We start from the raw sequence: 27,380 nt of genomic DNA, 5'->3' as shown, positions 1-27,380 counted from the left end.
AATTGTAACCGGCGAACTCCGGAAGAGGAAGGAGAGAGGGACGGAGGGAGGAGGAGGAAACACGCAGGTACGTCCCTACGTCATGACGACCCCCCCCCCTCTTGAAAGCCTCTATCAATTATTTTTAACAGCTCACTGTATTTTGATTAGAGATGGACAGCTGCTCCAATGAAACAGTTAAAGGGAATCTTATCTGCGAGTGACCTGTTTACGCCTCTCTTCTGGTGTTAAAAGTAGGATTTGTTTCCTGTTTCCTGACGAGGAAGAGAAGACGGTGCCCTTCTTTACTTATCTCCGTCCTGCTCGGATCACATGCAGGATGTCTGCAGAGACTCCGACCATCTCGCAATTCAACACGACTCCCAACCCTTCTATCCAACCCTACATTACTTCGATGAAGCCCACAGTATTCCCAGAATATAACACCACTAACATCACCATTCCACATGTATGCCTGGTCATCCTGTACGAAGACATTGGAACGTCTAGGTATGTTCATCGATCTCCGTCCCTCCTTTAGGATATCCCTAAACAATTATCACTCAAGCGGGTCTCTCGTGTTGAGAGAAGTGATGTATGTCTGTTAGCCCCACACCTTTATAAGTGGAGGAGCAGTCATCTGAACTTCATGTTCACGAGTTATACATGATTATTCCGCTCAACTAGGTTACTTCTCCATTTTTTTGTTATTACTATCATTGAGCAGCCACAACAGTATGTCTGCTGCCTTTAAGGACTGGGGTGAAACTAAACATGGGCCATGTCTACTAACTGTGCATGATAATTCCTCTGGTGATGCTTTTAACTCCTAATCTCAGTATATTCCTGGTTCCTGCGCAGGGTCAGATACTGGGACCTCATGCTTCTGATCCCGAATGTTCTTTTCTTTGTGTTTCTGATTTGGAAACTGCCCTCAGCTAGAGCAAAAATCCGCGTCACGTCAAGCCCCATCTTCACCACTTTCTACATTTTGGTGAGTGAGTCCAATTGAATTTATTTAAACAAAAAGCAAAAAAAAAACCTCTTGGTTACAAGATTTTTCCAGGGCAAAAAAATCCCTTTTTACTCCCAGGTGCATCTTTGAAGCAGGAGGACGATATACTTTTTTGTTCTTTTCTTCTAGGTGTTTGTAGTGGCTCTGGTCGGCATTACTCGGGCTATAGTATCAATGACCGTCAGTTCTTCAAGTGTGGCTACTGTCACTGATAAGGTGAGTTGCCAAACCCCGTTCTTCCAGAACCTCTTTTCTGCTTTTGGGTTAGATACGATTTGTTTATCGAAGTCCCTTCGCTTGTTTTCATCCATTAAACTTTTTTTCTCCTTTGGATCTTGAAGGTTCTGTGGGAAATCACCAGGTTTTTCCTCCTCACCATCGAGCTGAGTGTCATCATTTTGGGTCTCGCTTTTTGTACGTATCATCATCATTTGTACATATTTATCCCTATACAACAGCCGTGTGCATAGAGTAACTTATATATATATATATATATGTGTTGTTACAAAATAATATAATATAGTTTATAGAATGTTATTTATAGAAAAAGGAAAACAATGTATCTCGACACCGTTGTCATGTTATGTTACTGACACCCTCTTTACAATTTTTCTGTTCACTCCAGGCCACCTTGAAAGTAAATCAAGCGTTAAGAGGGTTTTGGCTATTACTGCGGTTTTATCCCTTGCGTATTCAGTGACACAGGTAAGACGGGTGCTTTTTTTATCTGGTAACTTTTTTCTCTGACTAGGCCAGAAATACTGATGTGCTGTTACATAGGTAAAGTCATAATTTTGTTTAAAGGGTCTATTTTAAACATTGTAAAAATGCCGTCCCCAGGATAGGAGGGTCCAGCTGGTGTAATGCATAGTTATATGTATATAAAGTTGTGTCTCGTTGGCTTGTGGAGCCAGATTGCTTTAAACACAGTGGGGTCCCCAAGGCCTTGATGAATGGTTCAAAACCCATGTTATTGAGGGACTTCCTTCTGATTGCGGCTTGTTTATTTCTGACGCTCTTCTCTGATGTTTTTCCTTTCAGGGAACCCTGGAAATCTTGTACCCGGACTCTCACCTCTCAGCTGAGGACTTCAACATTTATGGACACGGAGGGAGGCATTTTTGGCTTGCAAGCTCATGTTTTTTCTTCCTGGTATAGTCACAGAATACAAAAAACAGAAACTGTCTGCGCTTCTCACCCTAATAAAGTTGGCAACAAATATATAAACATAATATAAATGAGAGGTTTTGGTTATATGAATTGGCCAAAGCATAATTAAGCTCACCCGCCACGTCAAGGCGCACTCTCAATAGCGTGAGAACCTACTCTCACCTCCTACATAGTGGGCACACAAAGCAGTTTATACTGCTACCAAAACCTTAGTCACAGAATATCAAGACGGGTCTGACGACTACTCAGATCCTCTGTTTACAGTGTAAGATTGTTAAACTTCCTGGGATTTGGATCACTGTAACTGCACCGTAAGTGCTGAAACTGTTAATCCTCAAGCGATCGCCCCAAACCATGTACGATACGTTGACATAACTTCCCGCTGGGTACAGATTAGATCTCATTTTATACCTGTGCTTCTTCAGATGTTTTAAACTGATACCAAAAAAATATTTAGATGAGATTGTCTCTCCAGCAATTAACATGCAACAGAACATTAGCCGTTTCTTTCATTGACTAGGGGTGGATACTCCCTATACAATAAGTTAACTAAGAAGGAAGCTATATCACATATATCATCGGTTAGACAAAAAAAAAAAAAAAAGAAATTGGTTTTGGATAAGTCGTATTCATGGCTGAGGTTGGGGTTAGTCACACGTGGGTGCTGTATTTTTACCCCTGACGCTAACACCATAAGTTCTCATGCACAATAACGACTGCAGATAACACCATACACACACTCATTCTAATACCATAAACTAACACACACTCAAACACTGTGCAGAAACGTGCACACGCATACTAACAGCATACACTCACACCGCTAACACTATGCCCTGCCCCACACACACTCACACCTCTCCTATAATCACTGTAGCTCTCCCTCTTACCTTTCCCGGAGCCCTCTCTTCTATGAAGCTGCCTTGTGGTTACGTGACCCCGCCGGACGCTTCTGTGTGCTGTGAGCTCACGGCATCCGCTTTAGCACGCCACTGTATGTATGCATCACGGCTACGCCTATGTGGGGTTTTACAGCGGCCAAATATTGTACCCAGATTCCGTGTTTCTCTGTTAACGGTCCCTGTGTCTATTGTTGATTCCATGTGTTTAACATTAACTCCCAATACTTACTGCAGGTGTATACCCTTGTCTCTATACTACCAAAAACGCCACTCAAAGATCGCATCTCCCTCCCGTGTAAGTTAACATTTTTATTTTTTTCTTATTTTATTTTTCCAGCAGCATTGCCGGTTCTAAATTTGTGACAAACACCAGGCAATTACAAATAAATCTGCTTGGCTTACTTAGCCTTGTCTAATATTTTTGAATGTTATTTATTAGTAAACAGACTAAATACCTTCTAACGCACGTATACTGTTTTTAATTTTCTGATATTATTATTGTTAAATTCTCATCCCGCTATACTTTTTTTAAACAAAGCCAGGGATTTTTCTGTTGAATAGTGCTTTTTGTACATTTTATATTTTCCTGTCTCTTGAGTAAGATGTGACTTTCTTTGCAGCCCGGAAGAGTTTCTACGTGTATGCCATAATTCTGTCTCTCCTCAACCTGGTGCAGGGCATCGGCAGCGCCCTACTGTGCGCGGATATCATTAACGGCTTGTGGTTAGTATTCATCCTTCTGTCGATGTTCAGATACTTTGTTGTCCTGCATCGTTTCCCCCAAATCGTTATACATTTTATAAATGCTAAATATACCTATATAATGTTTGCAGTTGTCGTAACTTCCTTTTCTCAGGGTCCGAATGATTATTCCTCCCCATATAGTTCTCTTTCTTGATGTTAATTCAAGAAGCTTGAATAAATGGTCTTTATGAAACCTTATGTATGCCAAGCAATATATAAAAGTATATAATCTATAAACGTTTCTTGATTAGGGACAGCCCTTAAGGCCCTCTTATAAGCCTTTACATATTCAGTATGTGGCATCCAGATGTTCCTAATAATGTAAATTTCTTGTAAAAAGAATTCTTCCTCTCTTACAGCTTAGTAGACATTACCACCTTCCTTTACTTCAGCTTGTTTGCGCCACTCATGTACGCAGCGTTCCTGAAAAGCTTCTTTGGGTGAGTAACCAAAAATCCAGGGGCTATTCTACCAAGACCCCATATGTTTAATTTTCCTTCTCTCACATTATAAACTCCTTAAAAGGAATGGGCTGCCGGGTCTGTTTCCTAAAACTAGTTTATGTTAAAGTAGCAATCTTCCATCTCCCTTTTTTATGAATCATGTTTTATTTTAGACTAATAGTTGCTATAAAAGCTCTGTACTTTGACTCTATGCGCCTTTTTCTGTTGACATTGATAACTGAAAATATGAATATAGGAGCGTCGGCGTACACAATCTTCCTTGCTAAATACCACTTTATTGACGCTTTACCTTTTATTGCAGATCTGAACCAAAGATTCTTTTCTCCTACAAATCCCAAGTGGACGAGCCCGATGAGACCGACGTCCATCTCCCGCACCCCTATGCCGTAGTGAAGAAAGATGGCATAGACACAGGATTCTACTCCAACACGCAGATAGACACCACGGCTTACCTCGATGATATAGCCTCAATGCCACATATTGTCGGGAGCGTCAACAGCATTGACAGTGATCGCTGGAAAGCCATAAATTCCTAAGTGTGAGCAGCCGAGGGAGTCTTACGAAGAGACTCTGCGTTCAGACATTTTTCTCTGTGTTTTTCCAAAAACTTAGTGGAGGAAAGAGCCCAGGGGTGTCTCAATCTAGCAAAGACGTGTTGGGCAAGACCTTTATTTTTCCTAAATTCTGCTCTTCCAAAGCAGCTCAATAAGAAACCGAGTAGACTTTTTATTCACTGAAATCAGACCCGGTGCTGCTATTATTATTGCCCTGCCGTCTCTGTTGTGACAGAGTCAGTATCACTGGATGTTTGCTTTGCTTCATGCTGCCAGATAGGAAAATCTTTGCTGGACCTTTTAAGTCTTTCACTACGAGGGAAGATGAAGGCTGTGGGTAGCTATGCTCACCACCTGGAACTCGACTGGGTCGAGGTACCTACTGCTGTAGTCAATCCGGAATCACGACCAATCCAAGGAACCAAGGAATTCCACAAATAAGATCTCCTTCGGTATATATAAAGTTACCCGCGGTCATCTGCTATGCAAAAACCCTCAGGCATGAACAAACACCTAAAACGTCTGGTGGGATCTATACGGTAGTTAGACCTGAGCTACAGAACAGGCCACCTGTTTCTTTATCCCGGATGACTCTCCGTTTACGACGGCTGTGCCTGGACGACTAGTATGTGTGGGTTATGATCCGCATTTAGAACGGTAATCAGGTGTCATTAAACGTCCCTCGGGATGCAGTGTTAACATGTAATTGAGTTTCCGCCATACAAAAAAAAATCAGTCTCTAGCACAGGCCTTGTAAGGGTTTATCCACTTGTAACCTATAGTAAAACATGCGTTTCTCTAGTATTAACAACAAAATTACGTTTTTTGGTGCTCAGAAATGCGCCAGCCTGGCTTCGTATCGGCTGGATGTGTTAAAATCCGTATTTTCCTACGTCATTGACCGAGTTTGTGCTTCCCTTGGAGGCGTTACTACTGAGCCCATTGGTGAGAAAGGCTGCCTATTCTATAAGAAGCATAGAATATGGCAACATTGTTATTTTCCATTGTTTAAAAATATACATGAAAATGCACTGAATTTCCTATCAATCCTGGACAATACTGAAAAGAGAATTTATGCAAGAAAAAGAGGCTTATTGGCTTAAAATATTTGCTTAAATATTTTGACTCTTAAGAAGACGATTAAGTAAACCTTGCTTGTATGATGAAGCGAGGTTTGCACAATCGTTCTCTTAACTGCATTCCTTACCGTTCGGCCGGTCACTTTATTTTTTGACCACATAGTATCATCCTGTTGGGTGGAGGAAGAAAACTTGGATTATTTTTTTTTTTAACTTTTAAGTTTCTTCTGAAAATGAGCTTCTCTGTTAGTTTTAATTTTACTTTTAGTAAGATCTCGCTGGATATTTTGGAGATCTTTGCGTAGTTTTGTAATGGTTGCTGTGCTCCGATGCATCCTCTGTAGTGCTTTGCTTGTTCTGTGCGTTGTGCGGTATATATAGGTAAAACTGGCATAGGTCAACCCCAGTGAGCTTCTACCACGTGCAGAGCGTGGCTGGTCCTTTATAATATATAGTTAAATCAGTGAGATTTCTCCACCCATTAAATAATGCATTATACAGGGCCAGCTCAGCCCTTCTTGCTGGGGAAACCCGCCAGTGTTGACCCTTTTTTATAATGAATAGTGAAGTCGGTGAGTTACAACCACAACTCTACTGACAACTCACCCTTTAGTAACTAAGTTTGCCAAACAGCAGTTTTAATGGGTTTGTAAGACCCGAGATGCACAAAAATGCTAATATTACATCATTGAGTGATTTTTGGGGCGAAACACATAAGAAGTGTTAATAACAAGGAAGCCATCATGGATTAAACTGGTTAGGTTACTTTGTATCTGTCGACGTTTACATAGTATTTGTAAACAGAATATCATATTGCATTCTAGACATTTTTGGAGATTCTATTCACTTATATGTGTGCTTCCCCGCCGTCTAATAGAATGTGCGTGCCATTTCTGTGTAGGTAAACCAAGCCCTTAATTAATAAAGTTTCTTCTCCGATAATAGATAGAGCGAGGCTTTCTAAAGTTTGTTCTTAAAAGCAGGCCTGCCACCTACCGCTAGTGTTACAATAATTAAAAGAAATACCTATTATAATAAACTATTTTGCTTTGCTTTTTTTTTTAAGAAATCATTTTTAAATATACTTTTTGATATTATATCTAAATTTTTTTAAAACCTTTTTCCTGATTTCTCCCCTATTTTTAAGTGTGGCTGCAAAAAAAAAAAAAAAAAAAAAGTAAGAAAAAATAACCAATAAGAGAGTCATTGACGCTAGAGACGGGTAAATTAAATGCAAACGTGTTACTACATGGGACTGCAAATAATATGTTCAGATAATTGGATTGCAGCGTTGGTTTGGGAATAAAAGACCCCACAGTGGGAATGGATTAACCCCTTGAATGTTGGAGCAGCGTGGCACCCACTAAAGAGCAAAAGTCAAAAGAATAAGGCAGAGACCAAAAAACAACTAGTTTTAAGCGCCAGAAAATGGGTAGATTTTAAAGACCTCCTTGCTTGACAACAGGTGGATGACTATCATTCAGGTCATTGAAAAATAATTATTTTGTTGCCTTTGTGTTGCATTTCTTTTTTTTTTTTTTTTGCATAAATTCTTGGTTTATTTAAAACCAGATGCAGTTCGTTGGGGCGAAATCAATGAGCTGCGGGTATACAGAGGAGAGAAGTGTATATAGAGATCTCTATATAAAATGTAAATATTATATTTTTATGGTTGGAAGAAAAAATAAAGACTGCTTTGAACAATCAAATGTCATTTGTATTCTTGGTAAGATTTTGGGTGGGGAAATTGTTATTCTGGTTCTCTTACCTATTTTGACACAGAGCATGGCTTCCATGGAAAAACCCAATAGCCCCATTATTTAAAATGAAATACGTGCAGAATGATTACACTGTTTGAAGGACAGAAGTGTTTTAAATGGGCGGGGCATTGTCTAAAAGGATAAGGTGGAAGTGGGCAGGGCTACAATTAAGCAACACCCCTTTTCCTCAGCCGCACCTCTTAAAAATGTTGTTGCTAAAACTAGACGGTCAGGGTTTTAGATGTTAATGTAAGGAAGTTTTACTTTACTGAGGAGGTGGTAGATAACTGGAACAGCCTCACGGCAGGAAAAACGGGCGACTAGATGGGGGCCGAAAAAGGTCTGATCTGACATCAAATTCTGTGTTTCTATAACAGGTGCACTGTGCCTTTAAATAATGTAGCGGTTATACAGGATAAATATTGAAGATGCTGCTAGATAAAATGTGAGAAAGAGATGAAAAGCTCTTAAAATAAATAAATATATAACGAGCTGGCTGGGAATTTGTTATTGATTTTTAAATAATGCGAATCTGAGCAATGAAGGATCCGTTTCAGCGTTCTAATCATAAAGCACAGCCAGCTTTACTGGAACAAAATCATTCGGATTATTTATTTTTCTTATAACATCTATAAACTAAAGTTTTACCCCAAGGCAGCCGCATAGCATCGTCTTGGATTATGATTTATTTCTGCACGTAAACTATATTTTTTAATCAATGGCTTATTTAGAGGGGAAACAAAAGTGTCTCTCTGTGTTATTTGTAGATATTGTTAAATTAAAGTTATAGTGACCTGGAGAACTCCATTGCGGGTGATCATGTGATATACGGGCGCCACCTCCTGCCCACAAACCTTGCTGCGCCGATTGCTTTATGGCCGAGGTTCTGTAGTCCTTGTAAAGTCCTGTCTCCACATCCCTTAGTCAATGAGCCAAATACATATTTAAAGGAACATTGTCACAAATTACTTTTTGTCTATATTTGTGCAGTAGTTTAATGTTGCTAATAGCAATTCTGTTTTGTAACCTGTTGCCCACATTTTGTATGATGCAATTTTTTTCAAATTATCCTACACTATTTGGACAATAAACCACAAGATCTAAATAATACCAGGTTTTACTATCCAGCAGAACAATAACATCCACTGCACTCAGTCAAGTAGCCCCTCCCTACATTACACCTACTTACAGACTCACGCTAAGACACATACACATTATTTCCAATAAAATGAACTCACTGACAGAGAGAAGGACATAATCTCACAAGGCCAGAGCTTTAATGGGCTGCACGGACAGCCCACGGCTACCCACGCCCTAAACTGACATCTCTCAGCAACCCGCGCCCTTCAATCTGCCGCAGGACTACAACTTCCGATACGCCAAGCGGTCAGCCTGCCGGTTCTGATTGGTAGACAAAGAAAAGCGCCTGGTAATAGGCTGCTGGGGTTTCCCTTCCACCAATCGCGACTGTCCGGTGCTGCGCGTGCCCGTTTTCTGTCAGTGAAAGGGGGCATCTTCCTGGCTGAGGTTACCCTGGTGATAATGGGGGGCAGCGAGAGCACCAGGAGGAAGGTGTCCTTCGGGCTGGATGAGGAGGACAGGGTGCGGGTGCTGCGAGGAGTCAGGGTGAGAGGACGCCTCAACTTTGTGCCCAAGGAGGGGGTCCATCCCCAGTGCATACAAAGACATACATTATACCACGTATGGCCAAGCAGCTGGCAGAGCTGTGCATGCGGAAGGCCTGGCGCCTTTATTGGGGGCATAGAGTAATGGGGGGCACGGATAAATACATTTAATGCATGAGGTGGCCCCTCAGCCCTGAATGCATACAGTTGGGGAGCATTCATTTATTTCATGCATGGACCGGTCAGGTTCCCTCAGCCCACTGCATGTATTTGTATAAATATAATTTATAAAGGATAACCCCCCCCCAGTCAGTGCAAATAAAGATCACCCCCCTCTATTCTCATCATACTTGCAAAGAAATGTCTCCCCCTAATTCTTCATGTAGAATTCAGCCCCAACTGATAGAAGAAAGCCGATAGAAGCGCCGTAGTATGTTTTTGCTTTAAGTCGGTAAAACGTTTCATCCAGGTGCAGCCCTGGGACTGGCGGGGGGCTAAGGTGGGGTACGGCGTGGATACTGTATAGATTTGCCAGTTGTGGAAACCTTATAGATCTTATATTATGTATAGCGGAAAGCCTCGTTCATCTTAATGTACAAATAATATATAGGGATATCAGATGCGATGTACAGGTAAAAGCACCAGCTGAATTTACCAGCCCTGGACCTGCGTGGGGCAGACAATTTAATCGTTTAATTTGTGGGTTGATGCGCTCAGGGCTGGTATCAATCTAGGGCCGTGGCACCAACCTTGTAACGGCCCATTAACTTAACCCCTTTATGACAATGCATTGTTTTTAATGGGTTTAAGGACAACCCATTGCCCTTAAGGGGTTAATCCCCAAATTGCCCTCTGTGTTTAAGAAAAAAGGGGGAAAAAAGCCCACCTGTGTTCCTTCATGACTTGCAGCAGCAGACATTTCGATGGACAGAGTCAACTCTGGACCATAGTGGCAACCTCATCATGGTCTATATATAAAGAAAAAAAACCCACTGGTGTTTATAAATGCCCACTCTACACGGGTGGGATACCAGGCAGTGCCAGCACTCATTCAGAGTCTGGTTCCCATACACCCCCCCCCCATGTTTGTGGCCTTGGGTGTCCTTTAAATGGCCAGGCCAATCTGCAATCTAAAGTAGGATTCGGTCAGCACCTACTCAGTCCTAATGTATATGATTAAGCATTAAAGTCTAATATTGATCAGCGTCCTGACGTTCAGCTGGCGTATTCACTAAACCCCCAAAACCTCGTTCTTTTCGTAAAACTGTTTTGTTCCAAGAATGTTTCACCCACAGTGCGTATCCGTTTGTGCAAGTTGTGTGGATCCTGCAAGTTTCAATGTTTTTAATTGCCTATGGTTTTCTCTTGTGGCGTATTTTTTTTTTTTTGCCTGTGCATAATATCTGCTAATAGCTTCATTTTCAAACAGATAATTAATAACACATTTTAATAAAGTGATTAACAACCCTTACATAAGATTTCAGCTCATACTAAGTAGTTTTAGTGTTGGCAGAGCAAACAGTTTCCTTAAAGGAATCTGTATTATTCCATATTTTAGCAATGGCTTTTTAATTTGTAAAAATTGAAAATGTATTATTTACATAAAAATGAGATTTTTCAGTGGCTCCACCTGGTGGTAACAGATCACAACTACACATACTTTCCTTTTTCTAAAATGAATTTCTTCAGTTTTGTGCTTTAATGTCAACTACATGAATATATTCCAAACTAAGAAATCAGCCACCAGTGCAAAAAATGATACAGAGATGACATTCACATCTGCCATTTATGTATCAATCCTTAATTTCAAGATAATTTATCAAAAAATATTCAACATTAAGTAATTTTATTACTCTAAAGTTGTTTTATATGATAAATCACAGTGAATGATTTGCAGTGTTACTTGGGACTACGCAACACTTTTTTAATATTTTTAGCTACAATGATAGAAAAATGTGTTTAAATACTGATTGCTCAAGTATATAGTGTGAATGTGTGATATATGTTAATAGAGTGTTTTATTGTGTCTGATGTTTGCAGCTCTCTGATAGTATTGTCAGTCGGATGAAAGAGTCTTCTGTTCCATCAAAAGGCCAAAATTCATCACGTAGCACTGGCACTTCTCCACCTCCCAGGGAAGGACCCGCCACCCGCCACCCAGAAGACAAAACCAAAACTGAGGGTTTGTAGTGTACAATTTGTAGTATATTAACTATATTTTTCTTGGGTTAAAACATAATTTATATTTTCTTTTATTGCAGGTGATGCCAAGACCCCTCCTGGAGACGACAGACGTCAGCCTGCCGACACGGACGATGACCTGTACAGGAGGTGAGTCTCGTTCAGTAACTGAAGGTTAAAAGACCGAGCCTTCTTTATACAGAGAACACAAGGTCACCCGTTGACATTGGAAAAGGGATTTCTTGTTGCGCAGAGAAAAGTTTTCTTTATTGCCAGAGCAGTGTTCAGTTCCCTTAGAGATTTTATGAAATATAACACACCTTTAAAAAAAACTTCTAGGTGCCCTTTTACTAAAACTGACGTTACAAAGTTTCACAAACTAACATAAAAACACAGATAGATTATTGATTCAGGATTAAGGCAAAATTTTATTTCCCCTTTTGGAGATGTCCTGGCGCTTTAACTGCTTGGGGGATTGTCTGGGTGAACAATTCGCTGATCTATATGTGTGGACAGCCATTGAGGGGTACATGGTACTTAATTGTCCCTTTTGAAGTAAAACTTTAGTGTCTTTTGTTTTTGCCTTAAACAGACCCCAAAAGCAGAAACAGTCCAATAGTTTCTATGGGCTCTGGCCCAATCCTTGTGGGAGCATAGAAATGGGACAGTATGGTGGTTAAAGAGGATCTTGTAAAGGATGACTATGTTTATACATTATTGTCTTATTGTAGCATGTGAAAAGAATGTTAAAACCCAGATAGTTCTGCACCATAAAAGGGGAGTTTTTACAATTTCTTAGTGTGTTATACAAAAAAAGAAAACTCTCCAAATCCAAATTCACTACGAGACGAGGAGAGGCACTAGCATGTTCTGAAAGTGTTTGAGAACAGTTCTTTTGGTTTCCACACCATGCCTGTTCACATTGATCATCATCAACGTATCAGTGTCTGGTTTCTTTATCCTTTAGGTATGAGACGGAACAAGCTATGATCCAGGAAGAATTAGCGCGTCTCGCCAAGAGGGAGAGAGAGGCGGCGCGTGAAAGGGTGACTTCTTCTATCCTGCGAGAAAAATCATGCACAGACCAGGAGCGTCGGAGAGCTGAGCATTTGGTAAGTTCTCCAAAGTTCTCCAATACTACACAGCAAGTGCTGCCAGTTTTTTAAAAAAAAGCCTTCTCCAAAAACATTTTTCTGAAATAAGTGAAAAAAAAATACATTTAATAAACTCTTGAGTGGGGCTTACATTATGACAAGCTATTAAGCCTCGTCTGCTGCTTAAAATATCCTTTTTATGGATATTCTGTGTGGTTAGTACTCTTGCCTTGTTTGTGTGCTGTGGCCGGTGTATTGGTGGAAAGCGGGAACTACTTACCTCCAGACATCTGAAACGGTCTAAGAATTACACTTTTGTTCTATGGAGTGTTGCTACAGGTATGGCTAGGAGTCAGGACCTTCATGAGACTGTTACTCAACTTGGTCATCTAATGATGGACATTTATATGATCCATTAAGGCATTTAATAGAAGAAGAATGTATTTAATTCACAGAATTTAATTTAAGAAACATGTTCTGCTGTTTCTATACTGTGATACCCAGCAAACATCCTGAGCTCCTAGAGAAGAGGGGCATCAGGGGAGGAGAGTTGGAATTTGGGTGCTAAAGAGAGACACTTTAGAAACCTGTAAGTATGTTTCAGTAGGATAAACAATATGGAAAGCGTTTTTTTGTTGCAAATATAGTGATAACATAATTAGGACCTTTCACAAATTTAATACAATGGACATCTTCATGTGTGATCTGCTCATGGGTTCTTAGGGGGCCTGTGCACTTGCCGTGTGTGTGTGTATATATATAAATACTGTATTGGCTCGAATATAGGCCGCACTTTTTCCCCCCACTTCAAGTCTTTAAAGTGGTGGTGCGGCCTATATTCGGGGTCTAGTACCTGACGCCCGGGACTGCCGGGCAGGCAGCGGGGTTAGGATACAGATCCCCCGCAGCGGTGCAGGGGACCTGCATCCTACTCTCTGATACGCTCAGACAGCCTCCCCCTGCCAGCACTTTCCACGGGGGGGGGGTGCCGGCACGGGAGGTGGCAGCATATCTCGGCGGGGAGGGGGGGGGAGGACAGTGGCAGCATATCTTGGGGGGAGGACAGTGTCAGCATATCTCGGGGGGGGGACAGAGTGGCAGCATATCTCGGGGGGGGGGACAGAGTGGCAGCATGTTTTTTTGTTTTCTTTAAAAAAGCACCAAACTTTTAGGGTGCGGCCTATATACGGGGGCGGCTTATATCCGAACCTATAACCCTGTCTGTGCTGGATTTCTGATCCATTTCATGTTATTTTAATGGGCAAAATTTGCTTTTCTTTCAAAAACAAAGAAATATCTGAGTGACCCCAAACTTTTGAACGGCAGTGGGTAAAATGGGTGTTTGTTGATTGATTTTTTTTTTGGCTGCTTTTTCTGCAGTATCTTTAAAGAAACAATTTTCTTAACGGGTTTCCGCTCAACTTTCAAGTAGTGATTTCAAAGGGAGCGCTACAGCGCATGCAATAAAAGTGCGTGGCGGGTTATTTTTGGACTCCAAAACGATAAAAAAAAAAAAAATGCAAACGCCGGTTTGACAACCGCTAAACAGGAGCAAGGTTTTATTCCAAGAGGGAGACTCGAGGAATGGATGCGATAGCTTCTTATCTACTGTTGTACTTGCAAGTCTAGGTTTCAATCCTATTCCAAGGTTAAGAAGGGAATTATTTGTACACCGTATCACACAGTAATTAAGTTTGTCCTTAATCTGGAGTGTTTACCTTCATAATAAATCCAAAACTAGGAGCCGTGATTGAGGGAGCTCATTTCCAACAGGACCAAGAATGGATTTAGCATGCTAATCATTTTCAAGGCCTGGAGGCCAATGCGGTTACAAATCATTAAAACGACAATAAAGCTTCATAACAAATAAACGTTATATTGAGTGAAAGAACTGGTGTGTGGAAAAAAAAAAAAAAAAGCAAAACACTGGATACTATGATATATTTTTATGTGTTTCCCGGCACACAAGCCTCTTAAAAGAAAGCGATGTTGATTTTGTTGTGTTTTCAGCACCAAAGACAAAATTGGTCAGTCCGTCTATCAAACATACAGAGGTTCTGAATACACAAAATTGAGCTATTTCAGCACTGACTATACACTACCATTCAAAAGTTTGGGGTCGCTGAGCTGTTTTCATGGGAAAACAAGGACATTTCTGGCGGTAATATAATTGCAAGAGGGTTTCTAACGATCAATTAGCCTTTTAAACTTGGATCAGCGAACACAACGTGCCATTGGAGTGATGGGAGTGATAAATGGCCATTGGAACACAGGAGTGATGGGAGTGATAAAGGGCCATTGGAACCCAGGAGTGATGGGAATGATAAAGGGCCATTGGAACACAGGAGTGATGGGAGTGATAAAGGGCCATTGGAACACAGGAGTGATGGGAGTGATAAAGGGCCATTGGAACCCAGGAGTGATGGGAATGATAAAGGGCCATTGGAACACAGGAGTGATGGGAGTGATAAAGGGCCATTGGAACACAGGAGTGATGGGAGTGATAAAGGGCCATTGGAACACAGGAGTGATGGGTGTGATAAAGAGCCATTGGAACACAGGAGTGATGGGAGTGATAAAGGCCTCTGTACGCCTATGAAGAGATTCCATTAAAAATCATCTGTTTCCAGCTACAATAGTCATTTACAACATTAACCCCATCTGTGCTGGGTTTCTGATCCATTTCATGTTATTTTAATGGACAAAATGTGCTTTTCTTTCAAAAACACAGAACATTTTGTAAGTGATTCCCTACTTTTGAACAGTAGCGTGTACGTAGGGCATTCGGTATTACGCTGCATTTCATTTATATAGCGCCAGCAGATTCCGTAGTGCTGTTATAATAGGGAGTAGTGGAAATAAATGAAAATGGCATAACACACGCTGGTGCGGAGAGAGAAGAGGGCTCTGCTCCTGCAAGCTTACAATGTATTTGATGGTTGGGGGGGGGAGACGCAGTAGGAGAGGAGTGCTTGGATGAGGGTGAGATGATTGAAATGAAGGTGATATGGAGAGGTCAGTTGATCTGCAAGTAACTTATTTACTATGCTTCTTCTATCTATGTGGACCGTAGCGTTACATGCATATATGCAAATTTTTTTTTAAGGGCTTGTGTATATTTTCAGTCTTAATGCAGTTCATTCATTATCCATGTTGTTTGTCATCTGTTTTTTTTAGTTTATTAAATATTTCAATAATAAGCATTTCAGAACAGCTTGTCCTGTTCCTTTCACGAAGAAAGTACATTTTGACAAATATATTGTTAGCGGCTTTATAAATACATCCCAAGATGCCTCGTAGACACCGGCGTTGCTGTCTGCAGTCAGACAGGCTCTCGGAGAGAAACACACAGTTTGGCCGCATTTAAAAGGGCTGCACGTGGTGTTTTAAGCTGCAATTATTATTTATTCATTTCACCTGACAGAAGTTATCACGAACGAACTGCAACGAAGGACACGGAGCGCACAACTCAAAATCCAAGGTTGTTCTCCTCGCCCTGCCTGAACTTTCACACCTTCTCACATATGAAAAGAATAAACTTTGTGTCCCGAAACAATCTTACTGTTTTCTTTTTAATCTTCCTGCGTAATTATCACGTCCCTACTTGTCTGGCTGAAATTATACAGTGTCGCGTGACTCGGAACACGTCTTCATCCGTGAGACGTTAGAATTTACACCCTTTCTGTTTGTGTTATTCATGTTACAGTGGAAGCGGCGTATTCAAGGGGTATTTTACTTCCATGCATATATTATTTGGGGTGGTAATAGCATGGAGCCTGTTGCATGTTACAAGTTTTCTTTTAGACGTCCCTTCTGTCTTTTGCAGTCACTTGATTCACTTTGAATGCCAATAACTAGTTTTAGATTTAAAGGATTGTTATTATTAGTCAGTTGGACATGTGCTGTTTTTGGTGGTGGCTTTATTGCCCTTCATATAGTCCTTGTCTACCAAACGCCAACATGGTAGAGTCCAAAATGGAGTGGCTTACCCTATTTCTAAGCCGAGTGCCATCTGGAGCTCCAAAGAGGTCCTCTCTAGGCGAGGATGGTGTGCTACATTGTGGCGCACTTAGAACTCTTCACACGATGGCTTGACATCAGTTGGTTGATGTTCCCAGATCCCAGTTCCTTTATCCTAAATACAAGTATCTAAACTTCACTTTGTTTTGTTTGGACATCTTGGGTGTCATCTGATTTTTACAGTAACGGGCAAGACAGAATCAAAGGGATAATAATTTGATGCTAATCACACATTTACTGCCCTGTCTTGTAAGTTGCCCCACTAACTGGCTCTCTAATATTGCATTCTGCTGCCTGAAGCTCAACATTTCCAAGACAGCTTCTGGACGTTCCCCTTGTGTTTCTCTTGGACATTACCACTTCTTCCTACTGGTGTAGCCGTGATTTTACCTGCACCGTACCTATTCCCTCAAGCTCCTTACCCTTTTAACTCTATATGCGGTCAGTGAAAACCCACCTGTTCAGAGAAGCTTACGTTCTGCTCTCCTCAATCCCACAACTTGCATTCTGAAAGAGACTTATCTGTTCGAGATCTCCAGGCCTAGAACGCTCACCCAAGCAGTCCATCGCCTTCTAATTCCGCAGCAGCCTCCTAATAGACTACAAGCTTGTAAAAGCAGGGTCCTCTTCTGTACCAGTATGTCTTAACATACGTTTGTGTAACGGAGTTATGGAAACTGGTGACGCTTTATGAATCAAATGTAACATAATAGTGAGGTCTGAATTTACATTTTAAGCAACATTAAGAAACGGAACATCCTAATCAAGCCGTAGGAGGTATAAGAGCGCACGGGGCAAACCTTTGTTCCAGGCAAACCAATGTCTAGTGTAATATCGACTCTCATACTTTTCAATGTAGTCTAGAGGAGGGTAAATTACCAAGCTTTGCATAAGAGCAGCCGACTAACCCTTTGGATATGCGGTTCTAAGGCGAGTATCCTTCTAGTTGTCCATGGGGACCTAGTTGTGGAAGGGTAGGAAGCTCCTTGGCCGGCTCCGCTCTCCAGCTTGGCTACGGCTTGTGTTCCTGCCCTCCTGACAAGGGTCCTGTAGCGCATGCCGGATCACCTGGCTTTTGTATAGGAAGAAGATAACCAAAGTTTTGAAGTGCGGCGCGATGAAATAAATAAATGAGCAGCTGTAAACAGAGAGGTTCTAAGACACGCAGAAAGAGGATTAGGTTCTTTGAAACTAGGCTTAGTAATGTGTTTCCAGCTGACTGCGCATGCAGTACTTTTCCTTTTGAAGATAGATTTTATCATGAAATGTATCTACCTAATAGAACAATGAAATTAATTCTTTCAGATGAAGCCTTGTGCGGGATTTGTGGAGGAGCTAATAGGATTGTAGACCAGAACCGGGCAGTTATCTTTTAGAGTTTAATCCCAAACGGATAAACGTTTTTTTTTTTTTAATGTATGAAAATGCTGCATATTTTTTTTTTTTTTTTATGAATAAGTCAAACTTCAGGGATTAACCAGTGATCTGATTGCTAGGATTGATTACAAGGAGTATAGCAGATTGTGTGTTTCTGAAAGACGGCAAAATATCTATGGGAATGATGTCACTTAGTTTTAAATAATGGATAGTGAAGGCCGCTGAGAAAGGAAACACAGAATTTGACGGCAGATAAGACCATTTTGGCCCCTCTAGACTTCCCATTTTTCTTGATGTAAAGACTCATTTTATAAAACAGCCATTCTTTGATCTGTAGTTCCAGGTGGTTGGAGTTCCTCTTTAATGGGGATAGAGCTCAATAGGTCGGTTAGCTGGGGTACGGCTGACCTGCGTCGCCATGTATCACGAGGGCTCGCCTAGTCCCGGCTGCGGATGATATTCACTGTTACAGGGTCCAATAAGCAAAGGGGTGGATTTACTAACAGCAGAACACTTGCCAGAAGAAGGCAATACAAAAATGAATAGTCCTGGTAATGTACATTTTAGGGAGTGGATAGGAAATGGGACGTGGACGTGGTCTTCCCCTGTATACCTACAGATGTGTCATGTGTCCACCTATGGTCTCCTCCACCTTGCTTTGTCTGCTCTTCTATAGCTGTTAATGCTTCACATGCACGTAAGAGTATCCGGTGATCAGGAGCGCAGCGCAGGAGGTTGCTACAGCTATCGCCTGCTGACATTCTATGTTAATGCTATGACTTTTGTTTAACTCCACTCCCTACGTCCCTGTTGCCTCGGCGGATGCCCCTGTGCTCTACGAGTTCAGAATATGCGCTTGCACGTCGCTGCAACTTCCCTCCATGACCCTGTTAATGTAAAAAACCAACTCAATAGTTCTAGTACACTCAGCCTAATCACGCCATTGATTAATACTTGGCGCGGTTGATTTTAGCAGCTAATAAATGCACATCAAAATTCCAAATAATTAACTAAATTCACGTCAAAGTTCCAAACTATTAACTGTTTGACGGTAACCGTGGCAATTTAGTGAATCATACTTCCCTGCTGAAACGTACATGCCAGTTTAGCTCTGTTTGCTTGATTTAAAGTGGAAAACTGAAGAAAACTTGAATGTATACGCGCGCCCAATCATTTTTAACACATTAATTACAGCCAGTGTACAATTTGATTTTTTATAACTCGGAAAAAAGTGCATCGCTCCCAGAGAGGAGAGAGGGGTAAAAGGTAAGAATTTGAGGCACTCGGAAATTGTAGAGGAAATCCTTTCAATCTCAGGGAAAATACAAAAAATGTAAAGTAGGCAGCAGTGTTATTTATGATTTTGTTATTAAATCGACAGATCAGTTAATGTTTATTTGCTCGACGTGTAAGAGAATGCAATTAAAGTGTTGTCTAAGTGGGACGGTAACTTTTAAAAGCCAAATACATGCAATGGACAATGAAAGTGGCGCGTTAGGAACATTGGGAAGCTGAACGGCCTCATTGGCAAAATAAAGTATTGTAAGAATTCATAACATCTCGGCTAATTTAAACCCCTAATCAGTGCTAAGTGGTATTTTTGTACTATTCAGACCTATTTATAAAGTGACCCCCCCCCCCGGGGATTCATCAGAAACCCTCGAGATGACGTGGATTAATATGAAGATTAGCCAAGACTGTCTATAACACGTTTGTGCGGCGGATCTCCCCGGCCGACATGCGGCGTGCGTTCGTTTGGTGTAAGGGCGCTTGGCATGACATTGATTTGTGCTCCTCTCGCCTCCACCTTTCCGAATCTTCACATCGTTAATTTCTGTCCCGTTCCCCCTCCCTCCTCCGAAGCCTTATCTGAGGCCACCGGCACGTGTGCTCGGGAGATAGCCGCATGACTTTTCCCGGGATTTAAGTATCGGCCAATAGCTTACACAGAGCTCCATTCTCTAGATGACTACTCGGACACGATGTAGGAGCCCTTATCTTAAGGCCGACACACGTTGGACATTAATAGAAATACATACGTTGGCGGCGTGAGCGGAATTTTAATCAGTCTGTTCACGTTCGGGCTCGGCTTTTTACATATATGAAGGTAAATCAGCGGCGCCGGTTTATTCGTGGTGAGAGGAGTGAGATATAAAAGACTCGTACAGCTTTACTGTCATCTGAAGTAGTTTTGTTATACATTGTTTGCTACTTAATTGCATTAAAAGGACAGTTTAATGTCACTGACGACTCTCATTAAAGAACACGTGTACCCTGTCGGTGCTTCAATATGCATTCTTCAAAAAGTAAAAGAAAAAAGGCTTACCCGAACAAGAAGCTGCAGCCCTGTTGCTGCAACTGCCCTCCACCTCTCTGGTCTGATATTTCTTGCCACTGATTGGCTGTTTGAAATCAATGGGAGCGATGGATGCCCGTGCGTGCGGGGTCCGAACAGCTGGCTGACAATAAGTATATCGCATACAGGGAGATTCTTCGACTGAATACATCTCCGGCATGGGAAAATAACTGGGGGGGGGGTGGGGCAGAGGAAGGGGCAAATGCATGTGCGGGGATTATGGAGACCCCCATTTGCAAATAGAGCTTTTAAATTTACATTCCAGCGCATATGATAGCTGCAGTGTCCCTTTAACTGTGAGTGCATCCCGAGTTTACTTTGCGTCCCCGATCATAAAAAATAAAATGACCGAAATGCCCCTTTTAAAAAAGGAATTTACTGCGATTGGTTAAATTAATGATGCTGGAAACAAAACTACCACCGGATCGAGGACGTTAAAGCATTATCTACTAATTGTGGACAAAACCTTTTATTTGTACCACATAAGCCAAACAGTTACTGTCTTTTTACGTTGATCCTGGTTCATGAATTCATGTGTTTTATTTATCTCGCTTCCTATTAATAAATCCTTAAATCGCGGCTGTTTTTGTCATGTGACCAGGAGGGAATGGAAGATGCCAAAGCATGCCAAGCCATGATAACGGCCGCTAACGGGCCATCGCTGGGTCTATACATGCCTACACGCGAATTACGTGTTTTTACCCACAAATACAGCGCAAGGAAGCCCAGACTCTCTGAAGAATGTAGTAAGAGCCGCCATCTTTTAAAGCCTCGTCGTAACGCCAACCTAACGAGGGGCGCCATTTGCATAATCAGAGTCTCTAGACATAGGCAGAAGCGGAGGAGGCGGAAGGCGGCCCTGATTGAATGCTAATACGTCAATACGTATATAAATATTATCAGCTTGTGAATTATTTCTGACGGATTATCACTCCAGCCTGGCACCTGATTCCGCCTTCGCCCGCATAAATTCTAATTAAAGCCACTTTAACTCAGGTATGGTATAATCCTACAAGGAGGAAGAAAATAAAACGCCTATCTCTAAGCAGAGGTTTCTCCCCGCATAGAAGTGATTAAATATGAAAGAGGTCATTGTTAATTGGAATTTCCAATCTTACAGCTGCCGTTAACCATTTCCCTGCCAGGGAAGTCACCGCCGTGCAGCGCTTTGCTTCCCTTCTGATAAGTCAAATGTTTTAAAAGAATAAATTATCTGAAGGAGGGTGTACATCGGGGTTGCCCATAGGCATTGTTATCATATTGTCCAAATCGGATACTGCAGATATATGCTTTCTATGTAATATTCACAATATATTGTGTGTTCAAGGTTGCCATGCAATAAAGGTGCCATTTATATAATGGCAAGTGTGATACATTTTCTTTATGATACCTAAAGGCCAAAAGTCGAGATAGAGGATGATGCATAGATATTAACCAGAATATGGAAGCAAACATTTTATATATGTATAGATACGCTGTATGGACAAAAGTATTGGGACACCTGACCATTACACCAACAGGGACTTTGATGACTTCTAAATACATAGACATTAATATGTAGCTGGTCCCCCACTTTGCGGCTTCCACTCAGAGTTTGGAGAGTTTCTGTGGGAATTTGTGGCCATTTATCCAGTAGAGTATTTGTGAGGTCGGCACTGATGTTGGACGAGACGCCCGGCTCACAATCTCCGTTCCAGTTCATCCCAAAGGTGTTCGATGGGGTTGAGGTCAGGGCTCTGTGCGGCCGGGCCAGTTCTTCCACCCCAAACTCATCCAACTGTGTCTTTATGGAGCTTGCTTTGTGCGCTGGGGCACAAATGGTCTTCTCCAAACTAGTTGGAAGCAGAGCATTGTCTTGGTATGTCCTCCTCAGCATAAGAAAGATATTTTGATATGATGACCTGGGCTGTCTTGTTGTATGTAACCTTAGAAAATAGGTCATGCCCCCCATGTGTCCCTCTTTGAGTCTCAAATCTATATGTTCCTGTTTCCTCCCCTTATGTCCTCTTTTGTAGGAGCTCGGAATGTTTGCTGGGTATGAGGGTATCGCAGGGTTCTACCGCCCTAAAAACCACAATAAAATGAGGATATTTCAAATGGCGTATTCACTATCACAAGTCACATGTCTCAATAAGCCACATCCTTTAAAGTAAGTGTCCCTCTTTGATCAGTTGAAATACCTTTTGTGGCCACCTCTTCTGGGTCCAGTTTTCGAAGTATGGTCTTTTTTTGTACACCGTATTCTGACAGATTGACTATTATTGTGATTTTTCTTTCTTCTGGTAACGCTGAGTAAGGGGCAGCCACCTACAGCCCACCCCCTGATTCCGGCGGTTTATCTTTGTTACATTGTTCCGTGCAGCCACGACGTGTCACAGATTGTATCAGCTAGGAACAGGCATCACATTTGACAAATGACCACCATAGACCGCCTTTCCCTCGCAATACATTTAATCCTCCCCCTCCGAATAAAATGTGCCCTTTGATTTTGCATCTTGTTCATCAGCTCACATTCTCTTAAAGTGGCAAGCTCTTGGGAACCGCGTCTCTTAGCAACCTGGTAACTCAGAGACGGTGGGGACCACTTCGCCCCCCCCCCCTGTTTTACTTGTATTCCAGTAGACAAAAAAATCTTACGCTGTATTATATGATGCAGAAAGAGAACCTCATACTGGGTTTGGTCAATAAGCACCATGCAAAGAGTCAGAATCGATTGCAGGAGTTGACCTTTAACCTTCTTCTATTGCCCGCAGTGTACTAGCAATAATCTGGTTTAATTGACAGTTTAATTTTATAGCTAATTTTATGGCATCACTGTACACCGAGGGTTAATCTCGTCACCCAATCAATAGATGGCATATGCTTAGGATATGGTTTTAGCCGCGCTTTCCGGGGGGTTGGTTTGTTTAATGGAGGAGAATGGCAGTCTATGTACGCTCACATATAATAGATTCATGGCTCCCATTCTACAATCCTGGAAATAAACCTGTAACGATTACTCCACGTAATGTTAATCTCATAGTTTTATGTCAATTCACTGTTTGTGTTGGTCTGGCTCGGTACACAAAGGTTAAGACAGAGCTACGTAACTGTATTATATCCAGATTGTTTCCCCTTATTTTAAGCGGAAAATGACAAAAATATCATTACCAATAAAAGTGCATTTCTGTTAAATACTGCAGTTCTGGAAGAGTAGATGTATGTTTGCTCGTGTTGGGAAGGCTTCCCAGATTTCCAGTGTAATCGGGATGCTTCTGAAAAATAAATATTGCAATGCGGAAATAATACTAGCTTAGTTCATGAGTAATAAGAAGACGTAAGAACCCTCTGTGTGTATTAAACATTGTAAGTCTGTTTGAGCAGGGCCCTCCTTACCTTCTGTTTCTGTAAGTGTTATGTGCTGTTATGTCCTGTTTACCCATTGTACAGCGCTGCAGAATGTGATGGCGCTATATAAATCAATAAATAATAGCAATAATGATATAAACACCATATGGGTGGAGCATGGTGAGAAAGGGTAGGGCTCTGTTATAGCCCCGCCCACACACATCATACCATGAACAAGGCAGGTGCCAAATGTGGTTTATTCTGTATAAACGTCCAGATGATTCTACCTTCTGCATACATATAGCGGTTATGTACAAAACGAGGAGTTATTCTTATTTATTGAATTATATAGCACCATCATATTCCGCAGAGCTGCACAATGAGTAAACAGGACATAACAAGTAGTGCATGACATACCAATTCAGTGTTACAGATACAAGGTAAGGAGAGCTCTGCTCAAAGGAACTCACAATCTAGAAATTATAGTACATTCCAGCAAACGTTAGGACCGTAATGGACTCGGATGTAAATGTCTGACCTGTTGGCGTCTCCTACATTGATAGCCAACATTCCATTGCATTGTGTTCACTTCCTCCGTCTCACCACTAGATGGCAGTCTAAGGACACAGGTGGGACCCCCAAGCCCTGGCTACGGTTCCACTGTCATAATGAATGAGAGAGACCCAGAAATGTGTTGACTCCGGCTTCTGCTATTTACACGCCCGACTTCAAAGGCTTCAAACAGCTGCTTTGTTCCACGAGGCACTTAACCATTTGGCTGTTAGTGAGGTCCACAGAGTATATATTTGCAGGTATTGTTTTATAGCGAGGAGTTACTATACGCTGTCATGTTAATCCAGGTACTGCTATATACACTCAGTAGTATGGAGGAGGAGAGGATTGCACACTTCACATGCATGTATGTATTCTGCATCCAATATCTCACTCTGTATAGGGGAGGACCAGTTCCCCTACCCTTTAATAGACATTGTTTTTTATCTTATGATTTGTTAGCATCATTTATAGACATGAGAACATTGTAGGGTGACCGGATTTCTCTGATAATTGGGGCACGTTCAGGTAATGTATACAGCATTAACATCATTATGTCAGCCCTCAGATCCGTAGGGGTCTTTAACTAAGCCTTGAGAGTACAGATGGACCTGTCATCTTGAGATGTCGACTGGTCCACCTGGGAGTAAGTGGAGATTCAGAGATTTGGGGATACTCCTCTGGAATCCAGAACGTAAAGTATTCGCAGTTGGGTTAGGTTTCAGCGTCACGCACAGTAATAGAAACATAGAATTTAATGGCATCTAGTCTGCCCGTTTTTTTCCTTCTTTAAAAACTCAAACCATAATAAGCTTTTGGTCTCAATTTATATTCAGGAGGCATATGCCTATCCCGTGCAAGCTTAAAATCACACACATATATATATATATATATATATATATATATATATATATATATATATATATATATATATATTATCAGTTCACAGTCAATCTGTAATTTGCACAAATCATTACTTTCTGGATAATGAGAGGGTAAGTGTGGCTCCATCTGTCTGTGAGGTTAATAAGGGGGCAGCTTTACCCTCCCAGGGCACAGAGTTCTTGCCTATGGCAGACACAATGTGTAATATTTAGATTTATTTCTAGAAGTTAGAATATATATATACTCTCTCTCTCACGCTGGTTCTATGTTAATAAAGTACAATAAGTATATTATATACATCGGTAAAGTGCATTATGTATGGAGACATAACTGGAAAAACTGTAGTTATTAGTGCTACAAAAGTTAAAAAATAAAATGTTATTCTTGGTTGTGAATTATCTTCTTGATTACTCTTTCATTTTCTTTCCTGCTCTGTGTTTTAGGTGTTTACAGGGGATTGACTGTAAAGTTCTCTGTCGCCACTCTCCGTGGGTGCTGCTGAAATGTTTTATGCCCAAGCAGTTCCTACGGTGCCAATCAGTCACGCCAATCATCAGTTTTCAGACCACACAAATCCAGTAAACTTGGATCATTTTATTTATTCATTCATAATATATAGACTAGGGCTGGATAGTTTGGTCTGTCTGCTTTTGTAGACTGCGACTCCATCACTCTATTGGCGTTTAATGATGGGAGTTGTAGTTGGCAGCCTGAGAGCTACAAGGAGTCTGAGAAGGCATTCACAAATTGTGTTTCAGTCTGTGATCCAGTAATTAGCATTTGAAAGACATCCAACATTCAGAATTAAGCAGTAATCTTCTTAGACCATAAGAACCCTGTGTGAGGCGTCCATACGGCGTTGCCAGGTAGGCACCTGTAGAAAGGGCTGTGGTGGAGACAGTAAAAGGGCTTGGGACGTCTCTGTAGTGCCTTTTTTATTTTGGGAGTGTGTTTCCCTTTAATCGTACACTTCGCCCCCACCTGTCCACCTCAGGTTTCACTGGTCTCTTCGGGGGTCTGTCTATGGGACGATGGTCCAGTTTCCGAGCGAGACCTTACAGCGCACGGCCTGTGTCTCATGCGAGATTACGCTGGGAAAGCAGAGGCTGACGTCAGCCGTGGACCGTCCCCAGGAGAGAAAGTGTAAAACACACTCGCAAACTCCCAGAAGGATCCTTAATACATTCTCAATGATTAGCCCACTAATGTGTCACTTAATCGCATTCACTCCGAGTGCCGTCTCTAGCCGGATACTCGGCACTTCGGGTGCCGTCTCCGTTCTGGGAATGAGACAGCCATACTGGTGATATTTTATTACTGTGTCGTGAGATATTGTGACGTTTGGTATCATTACAGAACTTTTCTGTTAATTTGGTCCTTTATTTTATGATAATATGTGATCTTTGATCTTGGTGCCTTTCCCCCATTAACTCGGTCTCTGTGGTCAGTGGGTTTCCGCTGCTACCTCTACCGATGCCAATGTATTTAGAATCTTCTTTTGAAGGGAATATAATTGAAATAATTAATTTTGGAAGCAGAAGCACCAAAGGGGGCATCAAAGATTTGGGCTGTGATTCCCCTTAATTAGATAAGGCTGAGAATCTGCTCATTTACTCTAAGACTGGTGTAAAAACCCCCGAGACCCCCAGGGAATGAAAATACATGCTTTTTATCCTCATGTTAACACTTATTTTATGATTGTTTTTGTACACTTGCTGTACTATAGATTGTAGGACATAATGCAATCATCACTCAGCTATTACCTAAGCAATCTTATTCGCTTTTATTCAGCATTAAGATACATTAAGAAACATACAGAATAATAATATTGATAAACGTTCTAAACAAAACCATAACATTTATGATAATATACAAATATGTGTAAATACGTCTACTTTTATATAACACAAACCGCTGCATTTTTCAAAGAAAGGAGAATAAAGGCGGCATGGTAGAAATGTGTGCATTCGGGCAGGGGGCTTCTGCCTTGTAGAGCTTACAATCTAAAAAGTACTGGGGGCAGGTTCAGCGGGAACTTGAGGTTTTACTGCAAACCCATCGGATGGCTGACCAGTCCTTCCGGCTACTAAAAGTCACCTAACATAGAAGCATAAAACTTGCTGGCAGCTAAGAAAGAACCATTCGGACCATCGAGCTGTAAAGACCCAAACCTTAACCAGTCGTTGGTCTCGTCTGAGATTCAGGAGCCGTATGCCTATCCCATGCATGTTTAAATCCCCCTACTGTATTAGTCTTTACCGCTTCTGCTGGGAGGCTGCTCTATGGGTAAAGTAAA

At 41.5% G+C, this 27,380-nt stretch overlaps 2 protein-coding genes across 2 annotated transcripts in view; both read left to right on the top strand.

Moving 5' to 3' along the window:
* Positions 1 to 319: 319 nt before the first annotated feature.
* On the top strand, positions 320 to 4,810 carry LOC149276762 (transmembrane protein adipocyte-associated 1 homolog). Its single transcript, XM_089503306.1, has 10 exons — positions 320 to 489; positions 841 to 973; positions 1,124 to 1,210; positions 1,336 to 1,408; positions 1,620 to 1,699; positions 2,036 to 2,146; positions 3,301 to 3,361; positions 3,687 to 3,789; positions 4,170 to 4,250; positions 4,576 to 4,810. The coding sequence occupies exons 1-10, from the start codon at positions 320 to 322 to the stop codon at positions 4,808 to 4,810; spliced, it is 1,134 nt and encodes a 377-aa protein (XP_089359432.1).
* Positions 4,811 to 9,209: 4,399 nt separating this feature from the next.
* Positions 9,210 to 27,380, top strand: part of LOC149276761 (MICOS complex subunit mic25-a-like) — a 56,327-nt gene continuing 38,156 nt past the window's right edge. Inside the window, exons 1-4 of the mRNA XM_089503305.1 lie at positions 9,210 to 9,293; positions 11,333 to 11,474; positions 11,554 to 11,623; positions 12,441 to 12,585. Of these exons, the coding sequence (XP_089359431.1) occupies positions 9,210 to 9,293; positions 11,333 to 11,474; positions 11,554 to 11,623; positions 12,441 to 12,585 (441 nt within the window). The remainder of the gene's footprint in view (positions 9,294 to 11,332; positions 11,475 to 11,553; positions 11,624 to 12,440; positions 12,586 to 27,380) is intronic.

The sequence above is a fragment of the Sceloporus occidentalis genome, unplaced genomic scaffold (genome assembly GCF_023333645.1).
Source record: "Sceloporus occidentalis isolate IW3139 unplaced genomic scaffold, rSceOcc1.0.p SCAF_225, whole genome shotgun sequence".
NCBI classification, from domain to species: Eukaryota; Metazoa; Chordata; class Lepidosauria; order Squamata; family Phrynosomatidae; genus Sceloporus; species Sceloporus occidentalis.
Note: the sequence above shows the minus strand (reverse complement) of the source record. Positions and strands in the feature narration are given on the sequence as shown.